We start from the raw sequence: 26737 nt of genomic DNA on the forward strand, positions 1-26737 counted from the left end.
CTGACTTTTATTTACCACTTCATTTCCCAGTCACTTAATATAATATATTTCTGCAGATGTCCTGTAAGGTTTAATCTTAAATGCTTGAGTAGCTTTGATCAAACTGTTTGTCTTTCTCAGTTTGGGCTGTTTTTGAAAAGCATAAATCCTGGCAGAGATCACTGTAACATGACACTCTGTTTCTGTGAAAGTGATTTATTCCTAGCCCTTGTTTTGTGTTTTAATTAAGAGTCTCTTCTTATCCCAAAGCAACTCACCCCCTTCCTTTGAGTCTTTAAAGGAATCTAATCAGAAACTTCTGCAAATGCAAACAGTCTTATTGATACCACTTCTTCATTTAATGTCCCCAGAATTCTTTGTGAGTGTGAGACAAGCCTGTGGGAATGACTTTGCTCTGTAAACAGGACAGAGTTTAGAAAAAAAACCCCAAAACAAACAAACAAAAAAACCCCCCAACAAAACCCCACCAAACAAAAAACCAAAACAAACAAAACAAAAGAAGGCAAAAAGCCTGCAAACAGCTAAAAAACAACCAAAATCTACGCACCTGCTTGATGTATTATTTTAAAGACTTGCTGATTACAATGTGTGGTAAACCATGGCTTACCACTAATGTGACTAAATATGACATTACTTTATAATGGATAGGTAGCTCTAAAAATGGTGTGATGCTATTCTTTGATAGGAAAGTAGGTAGAACTTGGTAGCTATTGAAAATTGGTAATTATTTCAGAGATTGAGTGGGGAAGGAGAAAGTTTTGGATGAAAACACTTCAATCCTAAAATGAACCTGTTACTCTTGTTCTCAATGTATAAACTAATGAAAAGATAGCACTGAATAAATACTACCTTAATATTTTATATTCACTGTATTCATTGCAGTTGTGATGTTACAGGTATCTACTGAGACTAAGTGGAATAGTATTAAGCTGCAGCTGGTTGGGTTTTTTGTTTCTTTCCTCTTCAGTTGCCAAATAGACTGGAAAAAAGGAAAGAATGTTACTTTGAAAACCATTAAGAAGAAGCAGAAGCATAAGGGTCGTGGAACAGTTAGAACAGTGACAAAAACTGTTTCCAATGACTCATTCTTCAACTTCTTTAGTCCTCCTGAAGGTAAACTGAACATTAGTTTATCTGCATTAACTTTAAATGTAGTATGTACTTCACTTACTTGTTTCTTCTTTTTTTTTTTCTACAGTTCCTGAAAGTGGAGACCTGGTAAGTTGGCTTGTTTAAAATATGGAGGTGGAGGGGAAACACCAGTAGAAGAATTCATGCTTTTGTATACAAAGTGTTTGCTGAAATTGTTTAGGAATTTGTTAAACAGCTTCAGCTTTAACTGTTTCTGTATTTAACTGAGAATGCTTGTGATGAATAGTATCTATTTGAGTTTTCTTTATTAGAAGGAGTATTTGTTGTTGGATGGTAGAGTTCAGGCTAGTAAACTTCAGCAGCTTATCCTTCCTGAAAGCTACCATGTGAATTGTTAACAGTTGTACAAATGTAGTGATCTTTTTATTAGCCTTTGGTCTAATGGGTGGTGTTTAAGTCTCTCCCTTCGGGCATTGTTTGGGTGATCTTCTCTAATGGCTGCATGTATCTGGTTTGTATTTTATGCTGTGAAAAATTTCCCAAGCTATTAACTCTTGGAGAAAGTAGTAAAACAAGAACAGAAAACTGCAAGAGCCTATTCTTCTGTGTGCTCACTAGTAGAAAACTCTGTGGCAATAAGCCATGTTTTTGTAAAGAGAAAAACTACCAAAAACACTTAAGTGCTGAATACATTATGCAGCTTGAGTGGGAAATCTGGTTAAAGCCTCCAGAAGCATGCTGTTAGAACTCCAGTTGGCATGGACAGCAAAAGCTGTATGTTCATAATTGGAAAAAAAAAAAAACAAACCACAAAACAGTAGCCTTTTGAATTGAAGGTAACTTCTGAGATGGCAGACAGCAGAACACATGGTGTAAACAAAAGGAATGAAAACTTGTGGTTGGATCAGAGAGCATTTTTAGGTGTTCAGGTGCTTCCCAATAGCTTGTTTAATGGGAATCGTGGAGGAGATACACTGCAGGAATCAGAAGTAGCTTGTAAAATCTTTAATTAGATAGCCTCATATGGCTGGTGTTTAGTTCTTAAGGGTATTGTGCATACAAATTGAAAGTCTATGGGAGTTATTAAACAATTTTTCTACTTAGAACAAAAGCAAGTCGGGGCTGGGGGAAGTCTAAAACTTAAAACTGCAGAATTTTGTGTAATTAAGCTTACTGAAGAAGCAACCTGCCACTGCATAATGCAGGTAGGCTGTTTAAAGTGTAAAACTTGGCTCCACAGTTTCAATTCTATAAAGCAAGTCCTGAACCAAAAAAGTCATCACATGGGATTTGTATAAATCTGGCCACATCATCTGTGCAACATGTTTTCGTGTCAAAAATGTTTTTGTGTCAAAAGTAGTTACCAGCTTATGGTTTAGGAAATAATGTTGTTTTATGCAGGACGATGATGCTGAGGCAATCCTTGCTGCAGATTTTGAAATAGGTCACTTCTTGCGTGAACGTATAGTCCCCCGATCAGTATTGTACTTTACAGGAGAAGCTATTGAAGATGATGATGATGATGTAAGTATAAAGTTCTTTCAAAATGCTCAAAAACTTTGAAATAATGCTGCTTAAAGACTTTGGGTAATTTCTGACTTATAATGTTGATATCCTTAGAATGGGATAGATCAATGTTAGCTCAGCTGAGCTTCCTAGAGTGTTCAGTGAAGAGCAGTGTGAAAGTAATTAATTTTTGAAGTAGTGACTTCAGAGTTTTGTGGCAAAAGTAGTGGTAGAAGCTCAACATTTAGAGGATGTCCGAGTAGCATTTTGTGTATAAGGCATTCCTAGGGTGGCGTACCCAATACTTTGATAGAACTGTAATGAGCTGCCAGAGAACAAATTAGTCTATTTTTCTAGCTGCTCACCCTGTTCTTTGTGCTTACAGTGATGCTGGGCTACCAAGTTCCTTGAGATTCAAGCTTGATCCTTTCAGGAGCTCACCGTTATTAGAAAATGATAGATAAGCACATTCAAAGCATGCCAAAATATTCAAAGCAAGCTCTGCAAAAGCTTGAATTAAGTGCTTTAAAGGAGCTAAGCTTGAAAAACAAACCACAAAACCCCAGAACTTTATAAGGGTAACATATTTTTTCTCCCCTGCCTCTGCACAAACAAGGACAGTTTGACAGTTAAGATAGATAAGTCCTGCCTTAAAATTAATTTTTAGAATGTAAAATGGTAGCCCTTAGCCCAAAGCCTTGGCTGGGGAAGATGGAAGAGGGAAGTGACCGACTGTACAGATTGCCTTAGGCTTTGAGACACCCTACTGGCCAGAATTCTTATCACAGTCTAATAAGTTCTTCCAGTGTTGCATGTGAGGAACTTAAGGTAGACAGTTTTCTCTGCCAGAGCGTAGCTTAAGAGATTGAACATTGCTCATGCAAAAAGTGTTTTTAAATCTGTCAGATATAGGAAGTTCTCGTAGAGCACAATACAGTGTGGCCTCTGGCACCTACTTGAGTTACGTGGCTGTACTTGAGCCATAAATGGCTGCGTTTATGACTGTCAAAACCATTTATTTTCTCTCCTAGTATGATGAAGAAGGTGAAGAGGCAGATGATGAGGTAAGTTGACAAATGGCCTTGATTTAAGTAGTTTCCCTTTTGTAGTTTGTTCTCTGGAATAAGATTTCCTTCAGTTTTTGAATGCTTTGGACACTTAAGTTTAGTACTTATGAATGTAAGATACAACACATCATTTTGTGGATCTAGGGTGAATATTTTAAACGAAAACAACAAACAAAAAAACCAAACCAAATGAAGACAACCCTAAGGTGTCGTACAGATTAAGTTGCAACTGATGTCAAAAGATGATGTGCTTAATGGAGGGCAAGCTAATACAATATGCATAACTTAAAGTGGTAATGAATGTATTTAAGAGTATAATTTAATCTTAATTGTCTTGAAAATGGCTTAGGAAGCTGAATGTGGATAAGCTAGAGAAATATAAACAAGTGCTTTCTTTCAGGAGGGGGAAGAAGAAGCAGATGAAGAAAATGATCCTGATTATGACCCAAAAGTAAGGAATTAAAAAGAATGTTTGAAGTTTGTGTATGCATACACGCTTGAAATTTTATGTAGGTTAAATCTTGATTTCTTTTTTTTTTTAGTTTAAGTACTTAATCAGTAGTTCCTATGGTGATTGTTTTGGCTGAGGCTGTTTCAGTCCCAGTTCTGACAGACTAATATTGGTAGAGCAACTTTTTAAAAAGTTCTTTCTCCAAGAATTGTTTTGTAAAAGTAACTTTTGGCTTTGACCACTGAAATTAGTCAGGCTTGGTTTTCTCTAAACTTGTCTTGCAGCAAGTTGCTGCTAATGATGAGAATGTTCTATAATGGTTGTAAGGACATGCGGAGAACTACCTAATCCAGGTTCAGTTTTTGGGAACTTGTCACAAGCTGACTGTCATGGTTTAACCCCAGCCAGCAACTAAGCACCACACAGCTGCTCTATCACTCCCCCCTCCTCAGCTAGACAGGGGAAAGAAAATACAACAAAAGGCTTGTGGGTTGAGATAAGGACAGGGAGAGATCACTCAACCAATTACCGTCACAGGCAAAACAGACTTGACTTGGGGAAAATTAATTTATTGCCAATCAGACCAGAGGGTAATGAGAAATAAAACCAAATCTTAAAACAACACCACCCCCCCCCCCCCCCAACCTCTTCTTCCCAGGCACAGCTTCACTCCTGAATTCTCTCTCTCCTCCCATCCAGTGGTGTAGGGGGATGGGGGATGGAGGTTACGGTCAGTTCCTCACATGTTGTCTCTGCTGCTTCATCCTCCTCAGAGGGAGGACTCCTCACTCTTCCCCTGCTCCAGCGTGGGGTCCCTCCCATGGGAGACAGTCCTTCACGAACTTCTCCAATGTGAGTCCTTCCCGTGGGCTGCAGTTCTTCATGAACTGCTCCAGCGTGGGTCCCTTCCATGGGCTGCAGTCCTTCAGGCACAGACTGCTCCAGCATGGGGGATCACAAGTCCTGCCAGCAAACCTGCTCCAGCGTGGACTCCTCTCTCCACGGGACCACAGGTCCTGCCAGGAAGCCTGCTCCAGCATGGGTTTTCCCATGGTGTCACGGCCATCTTCGGGGGCATCCCCCTGCTCCAGCGTGGGGTCCTCCACGGGCTGCAGGTGGAGATCTGCTCCACCATGGACCTCCCTGGGCTGCAGGGGACAGCCTGCCTCACCGTGGTCTTCCCCATGGGCTGCAGGGGAATCTCTGCTCTGGTGCCTGGAGCATCTCCTCCCCCTCCTTCAATGGCCTGGGGGTCTGCAGGGTTGTTTCTCTCACATGTTCTCACTCATCTCTCTGGCTGCAGTTTCTGTGCCACAGCAACTTTTTTTTTTCCCTTCTTAAATACATTATCCCAGAGGCACTACCACTGTTGCTGATGGGCTTGGCCTTGGCCAGCGGCGGGTCCGTCTTGGAGCCGGCTGGTATTGGCTCTGTCGGACATAGGGGAAGCTTCCAGCAGCTTCTCACAGAAGCCACCCCTGTAGCCCCCGCCCCCCCTGCTACCAAAACGTTGCCATGCAAACCCAATACACTGACTCCAGCACAGATTTTCCCAGAAGAGTACAAAACTAAGGCTTTTTCAGGGTAAATAATAGCAAGTCTTTTATTGCTTGAGGTGGCAGAAGTCAATGTTCAGGAATGCATCTACAGCCAAGTACTAATATGTGAAAGGCGAAGAGCAACTGGCAGCTTTCTTATTCCATGGGAAGGGCAAATCACTAGTCAGGCTCAGTTTGCTGGAAAAGTGATTGTGAGCCACTCAATTTGTAGTCTTTTCCTAGCTGAGTGAAAGGTACATTTGGCCACCTGAAAGCATCTGATGGTGGTAGGTGAAAGTTGCAGTCATGAAAATGAAGTCTGTGTGAACTAAAAATGTCTGCTGTGAAATGTGCTTGCAATTTCAGATAAGGAGGCAGCATATTTTTCAGAAGGGATGGTTTGAGCTACAATCAAAGTACTGTTGAAAGAATTACATAATCTTAGCATTGTACCTAGAAAGGTGTAGGGTATAGAACTGTTAATCAAAACGTATAGCCTGTTGGTGATGTTTCATCTGCTATCGTGTATTCAGATTGCTTCCTATTAAAGACAGTTTTGAAATTGAAATGAAACAGCTACAAGATGGGCTTCTTATTTCTACCATTTCACATTGCTTTTCTAGGCTAAACAGAACTGAGAAAGGGCAAGACTGTATGCTCAGTTTCAGAGAGAACTGCCAAAGAGCTAGAGGCAGTAGTGGTTCTACAGTGTATCGACATAAGAATAAATAGTTGTAAGCTGATCACAGGCTGAAAGCCAGCTGAATTTATTAAAGCACTGTGGTCCTAGAATAGCTATCCAGACCCCAGACCAAGGTAGCGGAGTAAAACTTGCAGCTAAACTCTGCCCCCAGAAAGCCTTTTCCTTGAATTCCTATATTACTGTGAGATATTGTTGGTTGTCTGTTTCAATAGAACAGAAGAAGTTTTCCATGTTAGAATTTTCTAACAACTGGAATTTATTGCAAAAGATGTTTCCAGAGTGTTAAGAACATACTATGATTTGGTGTTTCATGCATTGCTCTACAGTGGATTTTGGAGTAAGGCTGCGCCCTTGTTACTGGCCACAGGAAGTTTCTTTTGCCTCAAACTGTGTAGAAGGCCTGGCTGCTTTTTCTGAGCTGGGTTATTTGTTACTATGCATAACTCTCCTCCTTTTTCCAGTTTTAGTGTCTTTCAGAGTATCCCACTGCACTTAGCTCTGAACTTTTTTTTGTTCTGGATCATACCTATACACTATAAAAGCCAAAATAAATGCATTGTGGGTGTTGCCACATCCAAAACCAGCAGTATTACTGATACTAGGCAATTACTTTAAGGGAGAAGATGAAGGAAGAATTTGACTACTGCAACTTGAGAAAGTATACTTAGCAATATTAATAGTTCTTTTAAAATACTGATATCTGTAAACTGATACTTCCTTTTTTCTCAACAGAAGGATCAAAACCCAGCAGAATGCAAGCAGCAGTGAAGCAGTGTGTATGTGGCCTTGAGGATTACCTGCACTGTAATAGCCTAAACACAACTATTAGTTACTTACAGCCTTATGTTTTGTATCTCGGTAGAATTAAGTAACCAATTTGTTAAAAAAAGAAATCAAACACATAAGAACCAGTTTAAAATGTAGGTTCAATCTACCTAGCATTTTAACAGTATAATTTTCTGCCAATATGTAGAATGCAGTAAATCCCCTAAAGCATGAATGTTAATTCATTGCTACATAGTTTGGTTCTTGTGAAGTCTTTGTCATGTAGCTATTAGACTGCAGCTGTGAAGATTATCAGAACTGTTAACTGAGACCAATATTTGCTTAGAGGAAACTCTCTCCTGAAGAACCAACCAAAGTATTTTTCAGCCCAGTAGTTTGAACGGGTTTAAGTCTGCTTGCACTAGCTGTGCCTTCATTACTTTGTTATAGAAATGGCAGTGACTTGTACTAACTAGGAGATGATGATGCATTTTGAATTTGACTACTTGAGAAGACTAGTATAACTTGTTTAATTTCCAACGAGACCACATTAAACATTCATAACTGTCAGCTTGTTTATGCTATGGGTTTTGTATTTTATGTGACATAGTGATCTACAAAAGAAACCTAGTCATCATATTAAGGTTATTGTTTACCACTGGGGTGTGAATAAAACCTAGTATTTTCAGAAGCTAGTCTTGTTTTATTATGATGTTTGTATCTGCATGTGTAAACTGCTAAGGCATATCTTTCATGCTGCAGTTCACTTTTTACTAGACACAAAAGTTGAGAGTTACTGAAAAGTAAATCATATAGCATTTTAAAAACAAACACAATAGTTGGAAAGTTTGATCCACACTTTCCATTTGCAGTGTGATGCTTGTGAATCTGAGCTAGGTGTTTCAGTGATTGGTCAACACTGCCATATTGAGAAGAGAAGTTTTTAGAAGTGGGGCTAGATCTGATAAAGGACTTCAGTATTGCCGTGCGTGACTAAGGCATTAGTTATTAGTATGAAATCTGGAGCCAAGAAAGGTGCCTTGGATTTCCAGTCTGTGTAGGCAGAGCTAGGTTGTCCTGAACAAAATCTGTCCTGCAGCCTAAGGGAGTGCTAGAACACTTAGCTATATTCTAGTTTGTACTCACTGTATCAAGCATCTACAGAGGAAACAAACCCCAAGGAATTCCTCTCTCCTCACCTAATGTCCTGTTTGCTATGCTTATGTTTGCACGTTCTGGTTTGTGCTTTTTCCATATTGGATGTTCGTTGTCAGTTGAAACATGGGCTAGAAGATCTTTCTCATACTAACCTTGCCTCTAGGCTAGCAGTGGAGGTGCTCTTGAGATGTGGATTTGAATGCACTCAGCTTGAAGAGACTATGAACTGATGTCTTCCGTTTTAATTTTCCCAGTCAGTAAGATACCACTGTACTCCGTGCAGTTTTGTCCTTCACATAACTGTAGAAGTTCTGATCTTCTAAGCAAGTAACCAGATAACTTTTTGAGGGACAAGGAAGGTCCTCACAGGGTTGGAAAGAAATGTCCAGCCTAGCCATGGATCTATTTCTGCAGTAGCTACTTCCCCCCCCCGATATAGTGACTTAGTCATAAAGGTTTAAAGGTTTGAAAAGAGCAGGGCAAGCAGGAGGCAACAGCCACACGAGGATGGGGCTGGTGGAAGAGTTTCTCTAGCATGTCTCTTGCTTGGAGAGTAGGTAAGTAATACAGAATGAAGCTTATCCCAAGTGCCCTTCTGAATCCTCAGCCCCCCTGTGAGGAAGGTGGTCTAGTGTGCTCTGACTAAACTGATCCTTTTTAATTTATTTTTTTAGTCCTTGAAGACTTAAATACCACACTGCTTAATTCCAGAATCCCTGTCAGGCTTCATCTTTCTCCTCTCTAGATATTAATGGATTTGGGAGAAGGAGCTCTTGTTATCTGTAGCTGTATATAAAACAGTACTGTTGAAGCTGTGCTCTTAAGTGTTCTTTAGGTAACCCATAGCGTAGAAAAACACAATAATGAAAGGTTAACATCACATTCTCCGTTAACTGTGTGTTAAAGTAGATGTGGCTGTGTTCTTGTGATGACATAAATCCTGACAGAATATGCTTATCCTTTGAGGCACTGACCCTGCCAGGTGTTTTGGTATCACTTAGTCTCTTCTCTGAATGTCTGCCAGGATTAAGTCTAAACTTGAGCTTCAGGGCATGTGGAGACCAAACTGATGGTAAGTTATGAGCTTGAGCAGTCATTAATACTTTTGGGCATGAAAAGTATCTGAAGTCCTTACTTAGATCTAGCCCATTTTTACTAATGGCATCTGGCAACTGTATTTTAAAAAGGGAAAGCACTGTTAAAAGATGCCCGATGAATTTCAGAAGTCACTGTTCTTAAGAAATTTGGCTTGTGTTTTGATTGCTTTCTCATTAATATCTTCATATCGTACAATGGGATACAATATTTGAAAAGGGGAGTTGGTAGATGTCAAAAGCTCACCTGCAGCCTGCAAGATCCAGAGCAATGAGTCCATCTCTGTTGACAGATTTTTTTGGTAAGCTTCTTTCTAGATTGACTTGCTAGTTCTAAATCAGCAGTTCTTGTGCTCTCCAGACTGCAGCAAAAGGAAGGATATAATCGTACAAATTGAGGTGCCAGTTCTTATGGCATCAGTTAAATAAATACTGTTTTGGTGCTTAATGTAGTTTTGTGATCAACAACATTCTTGTTTAGCAATTCTGAAAGGCAGTATGTAGCAGGAACATTAAAGTTTCAACATTGATTGGAGTATTGATTCATTCTTTTCACTTGTCATGGATTTATACCAGCTGTAGAGAAAACTGTTCATTCAGTGTTTGAGGAAGATAAGTTACCTTGTTGTTAACAAGTTCAGGCTAGGCAAATGTGTCACTGAAATACGATTTCTTGGTCAGTTGTTGAAGTACTGCACCAAAATTTAAGATCCATGTAAATGATGTCTTCTGTCCAGTTTTTGTTACTGCATTGAAGGGAGAATTATCTTAGGGAAAAATGTGAAGAAAGAGGTAGGAGAATTAACTGAGACTTTGGATGAGAGGGAAGGGTACTCAGAGCTTGTGCTTGATGGAGAGGGCTGCTTCTTGGTAATTATACACTTTCAGCAAATGCGGATTAGATTACAGTAGCACTAAAGAGTTTTCCTTCTGGTATAACTTTGTTAATGGTTAAAAAAATAAAACAGTATTCTAAAATAAAGTAGTAAACCAGATTTAAGCTTAGTATTTGTAAGGGGTTTTTTTTATATTCTGGAGAAGGGCGATGTCAGGTGCAGTTAAAAGTGTTACCTTGGGTTATTTAAACACTAGGCATAGCAATGCTTATTACCAATGTCTTCTACAGCTAACTAGCTTCATAAGCTGAGATTCCTAGCTGGATTCTTGAAACTGATGTTTCCCAAGCTATGTAGCAGATATTCTAATTATGATGTGTTTATATTTGTTAAATGAAAAATAACCACAGCAGAATATAGAAAACTGCAGGAGTTGAATGTGTTCATCTTTGTCTTCAAGCTGGTACTTAAACTTGCACTGTGTTTTAAGGCCTGTTGTTGAAGACCTGATTCAGAAATTAGTAGGGAACTGAAGCTAATCATCTCTTTGCGTATGTCTGCCAGACACTTTCTATTTCCAAAGGTGTCTGTGCAGCAGTTGCCTCTCAGATGCCTTGTGTTGGGGAGGAGGATTGTCCTGACATACTCGGTGGCCTAAGGAAATAAAATGCTAAACCCCTCAGTACAAAGGGGTCGGTCTGATAATGAAGTCATTTCTGTATGTAGTGGCCTTAATGGCCTGCTAGGTTGGGGCTAGAGCCGCACCGCTGTTGGAGTAGGTAGACTCGGCTCTACAGTGCTTCCTCCTTCCTTCTGTAGATGTAGCCTCCTCCAATCCAAGACTTTATTGTACGGGTCAGAGAAGTCATTGCTACCACACTGGGTTTCATTTCTTAACTGCTTAGTTCTGTTTGAGATGCACTGGTTCCCTGCAAGTTTTCAAGAGGTTGTTGAAGTAAAGACTTTTAATTACTAATGCTTACCTAAAGGGAGCATAAATCCATCTGCTGGAAATAGTAAGCCTTCTGTATGCTATCGAGAGGAGTTGGAAGTTTGTCCACATGGCATGTCGGATAAGATTTCTCATCACTCATCAAATCCTCCTGTTAGACCTCTGCTCAGACCTAGTAGTCTTCCATGTGGCCTGTGTCTCAGGTTTTGTAGGAAAATTAGAGCAAGTAAAGCAGGCAAGGCAGAGCACACCAAGCAAAAGGTAAGCTATTCCACATTTGGGTCTGCTTGGTGTATACCAGTAGTGGGTGCACAAGGAGTGTGGGGATGTGGCAGAAGGGCTCTTCTTGTTTTCACAGGTGTCTAGCTAAAGAGTGCTGGGTTGACAAGAAGAGCTGTCTGCAGCTGCAGAGGGCTTAGCTCCTGAACTTTGCTGTTGTGAGCTTGGCTTCTGTATGCTCCGAGTGTTGCAAATATCTGCCCAAACTTATGTTTACCCTGCAGTTGGTGAGAAGCAGTCGGTATATTCAGAACTCGCAGCATGTTTTACTCTGGTGGTCAAAGCTGAGAAACTTTTAAACCCTCTTACAGGCTGGCTTTGCTCTACAATGTGTGCTTAAGTGCTTTTTGATGTTTTTGGAAGACTGCTATCTCTGAAGTGCAAGGGACTTTGAAAAAGCCGGGCTGGAGCAGCTGCAAAGCCAATAGTCTGTGCATTGCACACAGTTCCTTTGTTTGGTACTGCCATGGGTTGGTTATAGGGAATGCTAAGGCCCAGGGCAACGTGGTTGATAGTTATGGTAAATCTTTCATCTATTTATGCCTGGTTTACTGTGGGGTATATACAGGTGTCTGTGAGATGGAGTTTATAAAAGGAAACATCTGCCCCCCAGATCACAGGTTCAGTGAGTGCTTCAGTGTTCGGTCAGCAGCAGGTTCCAGTGAAATTACTGGGAGATGGTAAAGGTCAAGAAAATACTTTAAGAAGTAACCACTTATTGACTAATTGCTTTAATCACGCATTGCAGCATGTCTATTTGTCATGTATTTCTCAACCCTTGGCTATTTTTTTTCCTAATTTTCCTTCTGTCTAGCAATGACCAGCTCATATTTGCCTTAGGTTTCCCTCTTAGACCTTTTCCTGTTTTAGCCATTTCTCAGTAATGGAAGAAATGTTGATGCTTACGGATTGTCACTCTGGATGGGTTTAGGACCCTTTGAAACTAGTAGTTGATAGTTGGTGTCAAGCTGCTGTCTGCAGATGCATTGCCCAGGAGAACACTGGTAAAATTATGGGCTTTTTGGTCTTTCATGGTGGCTTCCCCAAACAATGTTTAGCTTGCCTCAGGGTTTAAAAAGAACACTTTAATTACTCTTAGCTTAATTATTCTTTAATTAAGGTTACACATACAAAATTTCAACTACTTGAGTCTAAGTTAGGGAGGTTATGATATAGGAGACCAGTGTATTTAACAGCCAAACATTTCTGTTGCCACCAGTATCAACTTTGAACATGGAAAAGGAAAAATTCAGTAAGGGATAAATGCATCTTTGGTGTAGAGACTTTCAGGGATGAGATTCTGTTTTTTCAGGTTGTAGTATTTCAGATTTGACAGTAGGAGGCATCTGTACATCAGATATTTCAGGAGGAAGGGATGCAGAACATGCGTTGTATTTAGTGAAACTTCAGTAAAGGTAGCGGGCATGGAACATTTAATATAATTGCAATGGTTTAAATATATATTTAAAGAAAAGTAAGGTAAAATCTCAGTGGGATAATGTAGTGTGCTTAACTGTGTTGAATGTGGTTTTACAAAACACTAATGTAAGAAACATTTCCAGAAGTTCAGTTTTGACTTCCATCTAGGAAAATGAAGTTTGTTATCCTTTACTGCCAAATTCTGCACAATTAAATTGGGTTATCTTGTTCTTTTGCCATGAAACTGTCAGTATTTCATCTTACCCTAGTCTCCTAGCTTTTGGCTGATCGGGTGGTTTTGGTCAAATGTAGTGTATTTTAAATGGCTGTTAATATTTGTTGGCTTACAGAGTACAAGTGTTAAATGGATGTTTTGCATGTTTACTTCTGATCACATGCTTAGGTGAATTTCACCAGGAATAAACAGTTGTTGTTGTGAGTCTATACATTAGCAGAGTATGTCCGTCAGTGTTTAGAGCTGGGTTAAAAATCTGACATTCAACACTTCGGAGAGCTTTATGCCATGGGGCCAAAGTAGAATGAATATAGTCCCTTTTTCCTGTATATTTGATGAAAATCTTTGGCCTTCCACACTAGTCTCACTTTTCCTTTGATTAATTACTGTTGGCACTGAGAACCAGCAAAAAAGCTCACATTAAAACATACAGATACAGATTACATGTTAATGTCTTTAAGTGTTACAGTGCAGTGTTTGGGGGGGGGGGGAGTTCTTGAATGCTTGTTGCAGAATAACGTGTGGGACTCCTAAGTGTAATGCAAGTTTCCATACTACTGGCTAGTGCGTTTACTTGGAAGCAAACAGCTATTCTCTTACAGCAACGGAGCAGGAACCAAAACTGAACAGGTGAATTATTAGAAATTAGTCTTCTCTAGGTTTAGTTCAATGTCCTATGCCTTACATAAACTCAGTATTTTAATTAAGTTGTTTGGTATAGATGAATACATTTTAACCAGTTTATGTTTTAGTTTGACAACTTCAAAATTACATCTCTGCTCATGTGACGCACTTAATCAGCAGTGAATTGGATGCAAAACACGTCAGGTGAAAAGGCAGGAGATTCTCTTACCTCGCTGGAGCTGTGTGTGAGGCTCCTTGTACGTGCAGCAGCAGCTGAAGATGCAAATATTTGCGCTGGGGAATTTAGGTTCAAATGGCGATGAACTGCAGATTGAGATAATCGTGAATGGTGTTCAGATCTCTTGAAAATTAGCATGTGCCCCTGTTAAAACAGGCATAAGATGTTTGTGAGAATGACCTGTATCTTCTAGGGTATATATTAAGCTCTAAGGAGAAGGGACTATTCTTTAGATAAATGAGTGTTCATCTCCTTTTTTTGTTCGGTTTGTGGCTAGCAAGTTGCCTTTGTTATTGATTTGAGTGTCTTCCAGTTACCTCAGGAAAGGTAAAACAGCTAAATAATTCTAATTGCTGTTATTACCTTAATTGTTTACCTTTCAATGATTTATCAAAATCAACTTTGAACTTCAAGAGGAAAAGATTATAGGAGGAAATCCTTTTTAAAATGTTATCAGAGAGAAACTCCTTTAAAGCTATCATTAATATTGATTTTTTTTTTTTTCTAACGTCCTCCCACTGACCTATGCTACAGCACATGACTTGCTTCCTAGCTGCCAAGATTACTGTGAGGGGAGTTTGGGGGTTTTTTATGGCCATGTTAAATACATGTTCAAAAAACCAGTGCTCTCAAACATAGTATGAAACTTCCAGCATTCAGTTTACATTGGCATTGTCAGCCAAATTCAGTTCTGTGGGCTTTTGATTTACACCTAATACATGAAAGGGCTTAAAATAGTTTAATGTTAACCTTAGGTCACTTTTCTACTCAAATAAATGAATTCAAAAGCTAACCTCAGGGCAGAATCCAAACAATAAGCAAATGTGTGGCAACAAAGCAGATTAACAAGAAAAATGGTCTTAGCTGTTTGCCAGTTTGTTTGGGTTTGGGGTTTGGGTTTTTGTTTTGTTTTTTTTTTTCCTAGTCTACTTTTAAAATTTCCAGGTACTGAGGTTCTAGGGTTTCCTTGGGGAAGTGATATGGCTTGTTGCTTCCTTCAGCCGTTACTCAGACTGCTGCCGCGGGTGAAGAAGATGTATTTGATATATACGGTAAGAAGCTGCTTCTCCGCGGCACAGTCGCGACAGCGTGGGGCCAGGGCTGTTGCCCCGGGCTGTGTGTCGGGCTCTCTCCTTTGTTCAAGGGAGCGGCGATCGCTCAAATACCGGGGTGTTGCCGAAAACTGACACCGCTTTCATTGGGCTTGAGTCACGACCGGGCGGGGTGTCCTTCCCCACGGGGGAAGGAGGCTGAGGACGTTTGTTCCGAACAACGACCGCTGGAACGCCCCGGGGAAAGCAAAGGCAGGCTGCCGCGCAAAATGGGCAAATAGAAGAGCGGGGGAAGATATAAAGAAAATATAAAGCCTTCCCCCAGCGCCTTCCTCCTCCCATCGCTCTTCAGGAGGAGGCGGGGGGGGGCCGGGCAGCCGTTCTGCTCCGCTCCGCGGCCGCGCCGTCGGCAGCGCCGGGCATCCCCGCTGCTGGGCGGGAGGAGCCGCCTTTTCCGCTGGGTGTCACTCCGGGGTGGGAAAGGGGAAAAAGAAGAGGAGGAAAAAAAAAAAAAAAAAAAAGAGCCTTCAAAAGCCGAGGGGAGGGAAAAAAAAAAGCCCGCAGCCACAGCCGCGCCGCACCGCCCCGCCACGCCGCGGTACGGGCGGCAGCCGCTCCGCTTCTTGCGGGCCGGGGCGGTCCCGGCCCTCCGCCTCGGAGCCGGTGCGGGGCGGAGAGTCATCGGGTGGTGCCGGTTGCCCCCCGACCCCAGCCCCTGCGGGCGGAGGCTCCCGGCCCCGCCGGCCCATGCGAGAAGGATGCTGGAGAGCGGCTGCAAGGCGGTGAAGGAGGGCGTGCTGGAGAAGAGGAGCGACGGGCTCCTGCAGCTCTGGAAGAAGAAGCGCTGCATCCTCACCGAGGAGGGGCTGCTCCTCATCCCCCCCAAGCAGCCGCCGCCGCAGCAGCCGCTGCCGGCCGAGCCGGCGGCCAAGATCAAGGAGCTGCACTTCTCCAACATGAAGACGGTGGACTGCGTGGAGCGGAAGGGCAAGTACGTGTACTTCACGGTGGTGATGGCCGAGGGGAAGGAGATCGACTTTCGGTGCGCGCAGGAGCAGGGCTGGAACGCGGCGATCACGCTGCAGATGGTGCAGTACAAGAACCGCCAGGCCATCCTCGCCGTCCGCTCCACCCGGCAGAAGCAGCAGCACCTGGCGCAGCCCCACGGCCCCCGCCTCCGCAGCGCCTCCAACTCCGCCTAGGGCAGGTACGGACCCCGGCACCCCGCTCCGGGACCCGCTCTTCCCTCCGGCACCCCGCTCCGGGACACCCCCTCCCTCCGGGACCGCCTCTGCCCTCCGGCACCCCGCTCCGGGGCCCTCCGGGACCCCCCTCCCTCCCTCCGGCACCCCGCTCCGGGACTCCCCTTCCTCCGGCACCCCGCTCCGGGGCCCCCCGGGACACCCCTCCCTCCCTCCGGTACCCCGCTCCGGGACGCTCTCCCTGCAGCACCCCACTTTGCAGCCCTCTGGGACCCCTCTCCCTCCAGCACCTTGCTCCGCAACCCTCTGGGACACCCCCTCCCTCCAGCATCCCGCTCCGGGGCCCTCCGGGACGCCCTCTTCCCTCCGGCACCCCGCTCCGAGACCCCCCTCCCTTCCTCCGGGACCCCCTCCCTGCAGCACCCCACTTTGCAACCCTCCGGGACCCCCCTCCCTCTGGCACCCAGCGCCCCGCACCCCACTCTGCAGCGCTCCGGGAGCCTCACTCCCTCCGGCACCCTGCTCCATAACCCTCCGGGACCTCCCCATCCCTCCGGCACCTCGCTCCAAGACCCCCTCCCTCCAGCACCCGGCACCCCGCTCCACAACCCTCCAGGATCCCCCTTCCCTCCAGCACCCAGCACTCCGCAGCCCTCCGGGACCCCCTTCCCTCCGGCACCTTGTTCTGCCACCCTCCGGGATCCCCCTTTGCTCCGGCACCCCGCTCCGGGACCGGGTGCCCCCGGGGCTGGAGCCGACCCCGCGGGTGCGTTTGCCGGGGAAGGGGGAGAACCTTCTGTGGGCATCGCTTCTTCCACTCACCGCCTGCCCTTCGTGCTGTGCCCTCTTAATTGCAGGTGAAGCTAAGGAAGCGCTTCGGGGAAGCGGGACTGAGCGCGTTCGTCGCGGACGTACTTGAGTTGGTCAAAAACTGGGCAAACGCCGGAGATGGGGGTAGGCTGGAGAGAAGCGGCTCGACATCCTGAACCCCAGCTAGCTGCTGCTGCTGCTTTGCCGCCCTCGGTGCCGACAAGCATTTCAAATCGATTATTTATGAACCTTGGAAAGGATCCTTTGGTGTGATGGGACTTCTAGGAGACATGATGTACCGTAACTTTATTTTAATGTATTTTATTTTATTTATTAGGGTTGGTTGGTTGGTTTCGTTTTGTTTTTTTAAAGGCTTATTTTGCAAGACATTTCTGAATGTAGGCCATATCTAAAAAGCAGAGGGGAAAAACCAGCATGTATGTTAGCTTCCTAAAGGAACTAAAAAGTTCTGGGTAGTTCAGCTGTGTGCAATTTGACAAAAGAGTTTTTCATTTTTTACCCAAAACACACTGTATTACACTAACATGGAAAATGTGATGTGAGGTTTGGAATTTGGCTGAAGCCCATACTGCGTATTGAAAACTATTCTCTCAAGTGAGAATAACAATTATAGTCTGGGTTTTAAATGATTTTCTTTTAAAATGCCACACGTGGTGGAAGATGATAAAATTTATTCACGCTTGGTTATTCGAAAAGGTAACGTTGATTGTCATTCTGAGATTAAAACCCATCTGTTTTAATGTATGAGTGGAGGGGAACCCGACCAACTTCTTTTGCGATACAGAATCGCAGTTGGATTCCGGTTACCCCTTGGATGTGCTTGCTCCTAGGCTGGAGGGCCGGAGCCAAGAAGTGTTTGTGAACATTTCTTAGCGTCCGAGTTCAGGGCTCCCTCTGCACGGTCGGTTTGTAAGCGATCTGGGCTCTCAACCTGCATCGAATTTTCACGGCGGTTTTTAAATGTCTTGCATTAAAGTAGCCCCTAGTTTAAAATCCATTTTACGTATGTCTTAGTGTGCAAATGGGTTATTTTGGTCACAGTTTTCATAAGCTGAAAGTTGCTCTCTAGCTGAGATAAACTAGATGAATTTTGGTGTTTTAGCACTGTCAGATGTCGAGAGAGGCGTGCGATCTCGCCTCTAAAAACGTTGACGAAGCCGTGAAGTTGGAAAACAAAGGGCTAATTGCACAGCTGGTGTGTCTTCCTCTGCCTCTTAAAAGTCAGTGGGAGTCCGGCTGTCGGTGCTGGCGAGCGCGGCTGGGAGCTCTTCGCCCCGGAGCAGAGGAGGGAGCCAGGCGCAGCCCCGCGGGCTTTCGAGGACCGGGCTCTTCGGGCGACGGGTGATTTCCCCTCGTGTGCCGCTACGGCCCGGCTCCGCTGGCTTCAGTGAAGCGGGGAGGTTGTGAGCCGGACGGAGCGATGCGGCCCGTTATCTCTGGTTAAAGGTAAAAAGTTGCAGCCGCGGAGCTATTTATTTTAACTAGCGTAGTGGTGAAAACAGCTTTTGGCCCCTTTACAAGTTACAGGAAAGTAAACAAAATGTTTTAAAGCCACACATCCAGGACTTTTCTGTTTGTGTAACCGAGGTGTAGCTTGACTGTGAAAGCCCCGCATTCTCGGTTCAAGCTGTTTCTCGAAGTGTTTAAAGCAAAAAACCTGAAGTGACGCTCAAAGGAAGATCTCGGAATTGGCTGCTGCACATGACTGTCCCTTCCCCTGCACCTTAAGCTTAAGCTCAGGCCTGTAAGGAATAAGTCGAGATCTCTTTTAGCCCTCCGCTTTTGTTCCTTGTCCCCGGGCGTCGGGGTCACGTACCCAGAGGTGCAAAACGCGTCGTGGTGCAGAACTAAAGCCCGGACCTCGGCGGTCCTCTGCGGTTACTGCCAAGCGCTTCTTTCCGATCTGGCCCTTGACGAGGTTGCGTGACGAGCTTGGGGTGGTAGACTGCAGCTGTCCTAACAAAGTTATTACTTTGAGACTAATTGAAATCGAAGGTGCCCTGCATCTTCTAGGATTAGATTCGCTGTCTTGGCAATCATAATAGCCAATTTCCACATCTCTGTACATCTGCCATTATCATTCTGCTAACGCTTGGATGTTAGAGCTGCAAGGGGATTCTCTAATGAGCTAGTCAAAGACTCACAAAATAGACAGTAATTTGTAATTTGGCTCCTCTCTTTAGAGTCATTAATTACAGTTTACTGAGTAACTAATACACCTTTTCAGATATACAGACGTATCGCTGATATCTCACCTACTAAAATACGTTTTAGCCTACTGAAGGATAAATGTAATTGATGAAAATTAATTCCTATGTGATCAGAGACACACGTATTTCTCTAGGAGAGGCAGATATTCCTCTCCTCAGTGGATGCAAGCCCCTGAATGCCACACAAGTCTATGGATCTAGTCCAAAGCTGAAATTTTACTGCTCTTCTGGAAGAATTTGTACTTTGAAAATGAAAGATGACAATTTTAGTGATATAATTGACATTAAGGTTTGAGAAAACAGCTTTCGTTTTGAATTTGCTGGTCTTTTTCACCGGTTCAAGGTCAATGTCCCACTTGCACCTTACGTTTCTTGTTTTAAGTTCGTCTGAAGGATGCTCTCAAAACCATTTGGTCTGACGTAGCTCACCAGCAAACTCTTGCCAGTTGTCGTTGCCTGCTGTGTCACCTCTTTAAAAACGTTGGTGTCAGGCAAATTCATAGCGTGGGAGATGGTCGCGTCACAAAATCCACCTTGAGCTGTTCCTGGGCCTGCAGCCTGAGTTGGTGGGATGGGGGTAAGGATCAAACCTCCCCCTTGTACTGCTGGACTGTCTCCTGGAAACTGAATGGGAACAAATTGGCTGGGGTCCCCTGGGGACAGTCGGACCGTGTGGCTCATGCCATGTCAGTATAAATAAGGCTAAATTGTCTTGACGTGGACGATCCGACAACTTTCTCACGCTCTAAATTCCATGGTGGTTTTGGTTTGGTTGGGGTTTTGGGGTTTTTTTTTTTTTTGATTGATAGTAATTTTAGACCAAGAAATTCTTTGATGTTATAAATGAGGTAGTTCTGGGCTTTTTTTGGCTTGCCCCTCTACTACTGCATAGTCTTCGTTGGAGCTACTTGATTAAATACTGTCATCACTGCCTTGTAAGGGATGGCTATGAAAGTAGGTCCAGCAGATTATGCTCCATCTTACTGGAACTTTGCAAGTAAAGAAACCGGGTCGTCCTTCCTCTTACCAAAAAAGAAAAAGCCAACAGCATGTGGCTGGAGTAAATTCATTAGAGAATAAACAAAAATGCCAGCAAAACACACACAGGCAAATGCTTGGTATAGGTAGCAAAAGTGTGGACAGTCTGTTCATAAAGAGGTCAAAATTACATGTCTTAAAAAAAAAAAAAAAGGCAATTAAGGGGCAGATTCAGCAAGAAAATTCAAGCTGTGGTGACCAAGAAAATTTAGAAATTGGGGGAAAAGGAAGATCAAGTGGATGTTGTCTCTGTGACATCCTGAAGTAATTCCTCTTTTTTAAGGTTCATGATATGCAAATGCCAGCTTCTGAATTATAGCTGCAGTGATGTACCAAATGTTTTCTAGCATATCCTATTGTGAGCAGAAATATCGGTGTCGTCAAAAAAAAATTGTGTGTAAATATGACTCATAAATGATTTCTGAGAGATGTGATTTATTTTTCATATTTTTCAAGATGCATTCCATTTCAAATAAAGAGGTATCTATTGAAAGAGCTCTCTATGTTGAAGGAATGGTTGGTTGGTGGGTTATCTGTTATGATTAAAGCCTGCTCTAAGCTTTTCCAATGTCTTAAGGGCAGTCTAAGGGCCTAAGAGGAACACCTTGAACCTGTGTAGATACCTTCTGAAGGAAAGAAAGACCCACTTAGATGCTCCAATTAATCTTTATACATAGCACAATTACAAGGCTCAGAGTTCTCAGTTTTGCTCCTTGCTGGGTGCGATGTGTGAGCACCCACAGAGTCCTACTAATTCCAGGAATACTCTGCTGGGCGTCACAGTCCACATGCAACAGATCTTTGGGACACAGACTTCAGGCTCATAATCTTTACCTGTGAATGCCTCGCTCTGTGTGACATTAGGAATATAAAATGCAGCATTAAATGTGCCTTGTTGCTCTTTTTTATGTACCTGAAGCACTGTGATTGAATTTCAAGCAACCTGAAAGTACTCCAAAAAGAACACTTCCACCATTCGGCGTATCCTCCGACCCGTTCTCTTCTAGCTCAGTGGGAAAAGAAATGAGGTATGACAAGAAAAATGTGCAATGGCTTCTGCTGCTCTGGGGTCTCCGCAGAACTGCAGCCCTTCGCATGCCTTGAACTCCCGAGGTGTATTTGTATTGCAGCAGGTCCTCATTTTTAAGCATCTTCTGATAGCGTATTGACTTTCGTGGCACAGTGTGCGTTGACTTAGACTTACCGGTGCCGTTTGCCTTCACCGGAGAGCTGTCAGTAACCTCTTCTGTAAGAAGGCTATTGCTGTAACAAGTACAGGTTCTCTTTTCAATAGTAACCATCCAGAATGTAGGCATTTGAACTTAATATTTGATAGGCAAACGATGGCTTAAAGAGCTGACCTCTCACAAGCGCTGGTGCTCGGCAGCTTTGAAAAGCCAATTAAGCATTTGTGGATTTATTGTCTATTCAAGGGCCCACTGTTGCTTACAGCTTTTAGAGATGTCCCTTATGAACTTTTAATAACAGTGATAAATAAGTATCTCTGTAAGGGCATAAATGCCGTAGAACAAGAATTTAATAATTTGTCGTTGTTTCTGCTCCTGCATCAATGGTGTTATCTTTGTAAAGGTGCATCGAAAACATGTTTCTCTGCTTTAAGTTTTGACTAAGAGGGTATAAAATAAGGCTGCTCGTGTATTCGTGGTACATATGAAATGGTCCTAGAAACTGGGCTGTTGTTTTCCTAGTGGGCAATATTGTCTTAATAGGGTTTTCTCAAAAGTTTTCTCTGATCCAAAGTAGGATAGGAAGAATGCTGAAACTCGGGGATCAATGTGAGGTACAGAGATAAAATCTGGGCCTGATTCAAAATCCACTGAAATCAACAGGAATTATTCCAGACTAAGACAGATTTTGACCTTTTGCAAAACTGGTGGCTGCTTCTCTTTTTTCTGTTTAGAAAACCCAGGAATGAAACCCCATAATCTGTGCCAGAAGTGATGGGGTGTGATCAGGATAACACTGACATTCTGGTGTTTCATCTTTTCCAATGAAATGAGGGCGAGAGGAATAAGAACAGGGAATAACACCTATGTTTTCTGAGCAAAATAAAATGTGAAAGACGACCAATCTAAATGTTTTCTTCCCCTCTGAAATGAAATCTAGACTAGAACGGTTTCTTGCAATTTCATTGAATTCACAGCACAGCTGAAATGGAACAATTTTCTTTGTAACTGAACCCAAATCAGAACCAAACCAAAGCCTTTACTTCTTTGACTGCCAGTTTCTAAGCAAGAACATCTCGGTCCTTCCTAGAAAGTGCCTAAATGATTTTCCTCACCTACCCATGTGTTTTTTTGCCTTTTTTTTCTTTTTTTTTTTTTAATCAACTGTTGTGAAGACTGTCAAGTCTTTTAAAAAAAGCTTATGTGATAATGTTTTTTCTGTCTTTCCACTGGGGAATTTTTGATGTGTGAGGTAAGGACCCTGGAAACACCGCACAGCTGTTACACCCTGCTCACAGCGTTGCTTTGTGCCTTCCCTGCTGAAGATGGGCAGAGCAGAAGAGGGTGACTTTGGTCCTGCTAAGAACTGAAACCCCCTCAAGGTGTCCTGACACCCAAAGGACTTGGGAGCTGCTTGGGACCTCACGATGGGGCTCAGCTCCTTGTGGGGTCTTGGCCTAATGCTACATGCTGAATTTACAAGGAAAGGGGCATCAGCTGCTGGGTGAGGTGCTGGGGGATGAGGTGGTATTGCTAGCTGGCACCCACGTGAAGCTCGCGCTCCGTGTCAAGAGCCTGGTTTGGTTGCAGCACCTACAGGTTTTCCTTGGGAGACTTGTAGGGAAAGCCAGAGGTGAGGCTTCTGTGCCGAAGTGCTTGGGATTTTTTTGTTTTCTTTAGGTATTTAGAAAAACATCAAAGCAGAGGCATTTTCCCCAGTATAGACTCATCACAGAAACTTTAAATTGGCCAATTTTCCAGCCCTTCCCAGTCATTCTGCTAGATGTCTCTAGCGATGCCAGCCACCAGTGCAGGGGAAGTGCTTGTTTGGATGGGGGTTTGATTTACCTTTTGTGTAAAATGGTGCTATGACAACAGTGGGTTTCGCATAAACAAAATTTTTATTGACCCTGCTTCATAATCTTTGTCTTGGAATAGTTTGTAACCGGCCACAGCAGATGAACAGAACCAGTAAATACGTATAGAATGACTAACCATTACACTGAAGCATACAGCTCTCTGTGGTCAGCAGAATATTTTAAACGAGACAATCTACCCCACTTTTTGTAAGGCTTCCAGTGAGATGAGGAAATCACTGCTTTTGTTTTTAAGATCTTGTCAGTGTTTTGTAAATACTTCTCATATTTATGACTGTACATATGGCTTTGATTATAACCGGCAGGATGCTCAAGAATTGGGTCATATACTGTTTAGGAGGGGATTATTTCATGAACTGTAATTTTTGTTGGATTTTGTCGCTCAGCCTTTGGGATCTTTTGCACCTACTGCCATTTATAAAGGTAAAAGTACGGTATGTAGTAACAGCAGTGAACCTGCGACTCGGAGAACAAATGCAGCCTGTTCTTGGCGTGGGTGCCAGAGCCAGGGTCTTCTGAGGGAACGGTTCTCCTTCATGTTGCTCTGTGCTTTGGACCTGGGCCTGGGGACGATAACTCCCTGTACCGGCAATAGCACCTCTCTGCAAGGCCCTCAGCCCACTTGTATATCATATCTCTGGTTTGGAGAAGAGGAAACTCGGGACCGGAGAGCCTGTCCCGCCTGCCCAAGGTCGTGCCTGGGGAGATGGAGAGCAGCGTTCCCTCTGCAGGCAGGGTCCCTGTCCCTGCCTGAGAAACGCTGCTTCTCGCAGCAGAGGCTACTTCATTTTCTGTGCATGGTAAGGAACTTCCAAGCCCCCCACCAGTGCCACAGGTCCTTGGGTGGGCACCCAAATGAGTGACTGCCCTGGCAGGTAAGTTCCAGCCTTAAAAAAAAAAATAAATCATCGTGGTGCAGCTACTTGCCTGGTGGAGATAAGAGCAAGACAAAACGCTTAGGTTTCACATGGGATTTAGCAGAGTCTTTGGATGACTTTGGATTATTAAATCAGCTTCTGGTTATTCCCAGCACTAGGCGTTGTGCAAACAGCCTACGAGGAGCAAAGGGATCTGCGAGTTGTTACCCGTTTCCGGAGCGGTTAAGCTCCTCTATTTACTGTGGATTACAAGGACAAAGAGAGGTTATCAGCCCCATAATAACTTGAAAGGACTGTATAGATATGAATCCGGTGTTAATGCAGTTTTTCCAGCCTGCTAACTGCCTTAACTAAAACACACATAGAAGAAAAAAAAAAAAAAAGAGGGAAATAACTTTCTTCTCTCTACAATTCCACTATCACTTGACCATTTCAGTCAGAAATAAGGAGTTTTGAGAGAAAACCTTTTAGCCAGAAACACTTATCCGAATCACGTGTTTTTCTACTAGAAAAAAAAAAAAAGGATTGATGTACAGAGCTGTAGTAGCTCATAGACAACCGGCTTATCCTAACCCGCTGCTGGAGGGTGCTGGAGCTGTGTGAGTCTATCTTTGTGGGCTTTCGCAACAGCCCCTTACACTGTCTGTGGCGCTGAAAACTCCTCCGTGCCCTTTCCTGTGCCAGCAGTTACTGCAATATGCAGATGACCTTGCTTAAAGGCTTTTCTTGCACACAGATGAACATGAGAAAAATTACCCCGTTCTTTTAAAAGTCAGCCTTGAAGTGGAAAAGCTCTTTCTTTATTGGCTTTTTGGGGGGCTGTCACTACTCTTAGCCAGTCATAGAGTGCTGCCTCCAGCCAAGTTAGATGTGTGCTGGCCCCTTTTTTCATTTTTATCACCGATTGTTAATATTTCCTGTTCCACTAAGCCCCATTTCCCTGGTACTCGTTCCTAGTGCTTGGCTCCTAAACAAAGTCACAGCTCTTGTCACAAGGCAGCGGGCTGCATACTTATCCTTCGTGCAAGTGATGACTGAGGGCTCGGCGGTAGGGAAGTAACGCTGACAGCTCCGCTCCCGGACGGCAGATTGTCAGCATTCCTCACCAGGGCACCCAGCCGGCCTGGGAAAAGACTGCCGGGTTGGTTTTTTTGGGGGACACACACACACTCTAAAATAGACCGGCTGTCTTTCCAGAGCTGAGGAAGATGAAGGATGGTCGGCCTCGGATCTCTTTCTGAGCAGAGGTGGAGTCAGACGAACGAAGCTGCAGAGCCCAAAGTGACTGCTACGGTTCTGCGGGCACAAGCTGGGTGGTCGGGTGTGAAGGGAGAGGGGTATGTGATGGCCGAGAAGGCAGTAAGACATTATAAAATGGTGATAATTATCAACAATAAGCCATTCTTCCCCCCCCATTCTCATTGTTAGAGAAAAGACAGTAGCTTGCGTAAAAGGGAGGCTGACGGCTCGCTAGGTGGGTATGTCTGGGATGAAACCCAGATCGTTTCTGCAGCTAATCCGTGGGCCCGCTCCCGTGTTTAAGAATTAGCCCAGAGAGAGCCGAGAGCAGCAGCTGCAAAGGAGCCCTTAGCTGCCGCCCCAGGGAAGCTGCTACAATCGCTCCCGAACAATTTGGAAATTGTCCCTCCGTGTTTTCCCGAGGGCTTAAGGAGCTCGCAGTCGCGGCCCGCAGACGTCTGGCGGTTGTGAAACTGCAGCCATGGGGCGACGAGCTCCCTGCCGTCCTCCCCGTCGCCCTTAGTCATCGGGCAGGGAGGGCGAGGAGGGCTCCGCCGGGCAGGGGTGACTCAGGGCAGGCAGCCGGGGCGGCTCGGGGCTTGTCTCTGTCCTGCTGGTGCTGGTTGTCTCCCATGGGAGAAGCCTTCCTGGGCCATGCCCCAGCTCCCAAGGCTTCTGTGCAGGCGAAAGAGGAACGGGCTTTGTCGTAAACGACGTCGAAGGCGCTCGCTGCCCTTCCCAGGGGTGCGCCGTGTCGTCGCCTTGCCGGCGAATTCGGCGGAGGTGCCGTTCCTCGTCGCGGTCGTGCGCGAGCGCTGGCGCCGAGGATGAGGAGCTGAACGGGGGCTTCTCCGGAAAGTGTAACGGGGATCTCCAAAGCACCTTCGACCCTGCGCTTCTGCCGCTAGTAACCTCAGAAACAGCTCCGCTGACCTGTCTTGAACTGGGGCTGGGGGGGAAGGTCCCCTGAGCTGAACGTGCGAGATAAACGTACCCCGAGAACAGAAGTCCTCTCGCCCCGTGAGCAGGGTGCTGGCCATCCCAGATGCGGGAGTGTAGCATCCATGCTCGGCACCTTCGTTTGCAGGGTTGGGGTCGTCTTTTCTTCCTAGGTTTTCCCTAATTCTGCGTGTTTCAGCCACAGAGCCACCTGCCAAAAGGTATTTTCTTTTTCCAAAGGTAATTCTAAACGATTCGGTCACTTTCCTGTTAGCTGAAAGTCTGCAGCAATCTCTTTTGCTGCTGAAGCTCAGCAAGCAAGGGTAA

The 26737-nt window shown here is 44.3% G+C and overlaps 2 protein-coding genes across 3 annotated transcripts in view; both read left to right on the forward strand.

The window, feature by feature from the left end:
- NAP1L1 (nucleosome assembly protein 1 like 1) overlaps nucleotides 1-7813 on the forward strand; it is a 30806-nt gene extending 22993 nt beyond the window's left edge. For both annotated transcript variants that reach the window (XM_052774308.1, XM_052774307.1), the window contains exons 10-15: nucleotides 968-1113; nucleotides 1199-1218; nucleotides 2494-2616; nucleotides 3630-3662; nucleotides 4066-4116; nucleotides 7090-7813. In XM_052774308.1, the coding sequence (XP_052630268.1) occupies nucleotides 968-1113; nucleotides 1199-1218; nucleotides 2494-2616; nucleotides 3630-3662; nucleotides 4066-4116; nucleotides 7090-7125 (409 nt within the window). In that variant the 3' untranslated portion in view covers nucleotides 7126-7813. The remainder of the gene's footprint in view (nucleotides 1-967; nucleotides 1114-1198; nucleotides 1219-2493; nucleotides 2617-3629; nucleotides 3663-4065; nucleotides 4117-7089) is intronic.
- A 7725-nt stretch (nucleotides 7814-15538) lies between these two features.
- PHLDA1 (pleckstrin homology like domain family A member 1) lies at nucleotides 15539-20783 on the forward strand. The gene is made up of 2 exons (XM_052774309.1): nucleotides 15539-16216; nucleotides 17069-20783. The coding sequence occupies exon 1, from the start codon at nucleotides 15768-15770 to the stop codon at nucleotides 16209-16211; it is 444 nt and encodes a 147-aa protein (XP_052630269.1). The 5' UTR covers nucleotides 15539-15767; the 3' UTR covers nucleotides 16212-16216; nucleotides 17069-20783.
- Nucleotides 20784-26737: the final 5954 nt, after the last annotated feature.

This window comes from Harpia harpyja, chromosome 23 (assembly GCF_026419915.1).
Source record: "Harpia harpyja isolate bHarHar1 chromosome 23, bHarHar1 primary haplotype, whole genome shotgun sequence".
Taxonomy (NCBI): Eukaryota; Metazoa; Chordata; class Aves; order Accipitriformes; family Accipitridae; genus Harpia; species Harpia harpyja.

Coding starts and splice junctions, on each gene's coding strand:
- PHLDA1 (XM_052774309.1), top strand. CDS start 15,768: ATGCTGGAGAGCGGCTGCAAGGCGGTGAAGGAGGGCGTGCTGGAGAAG.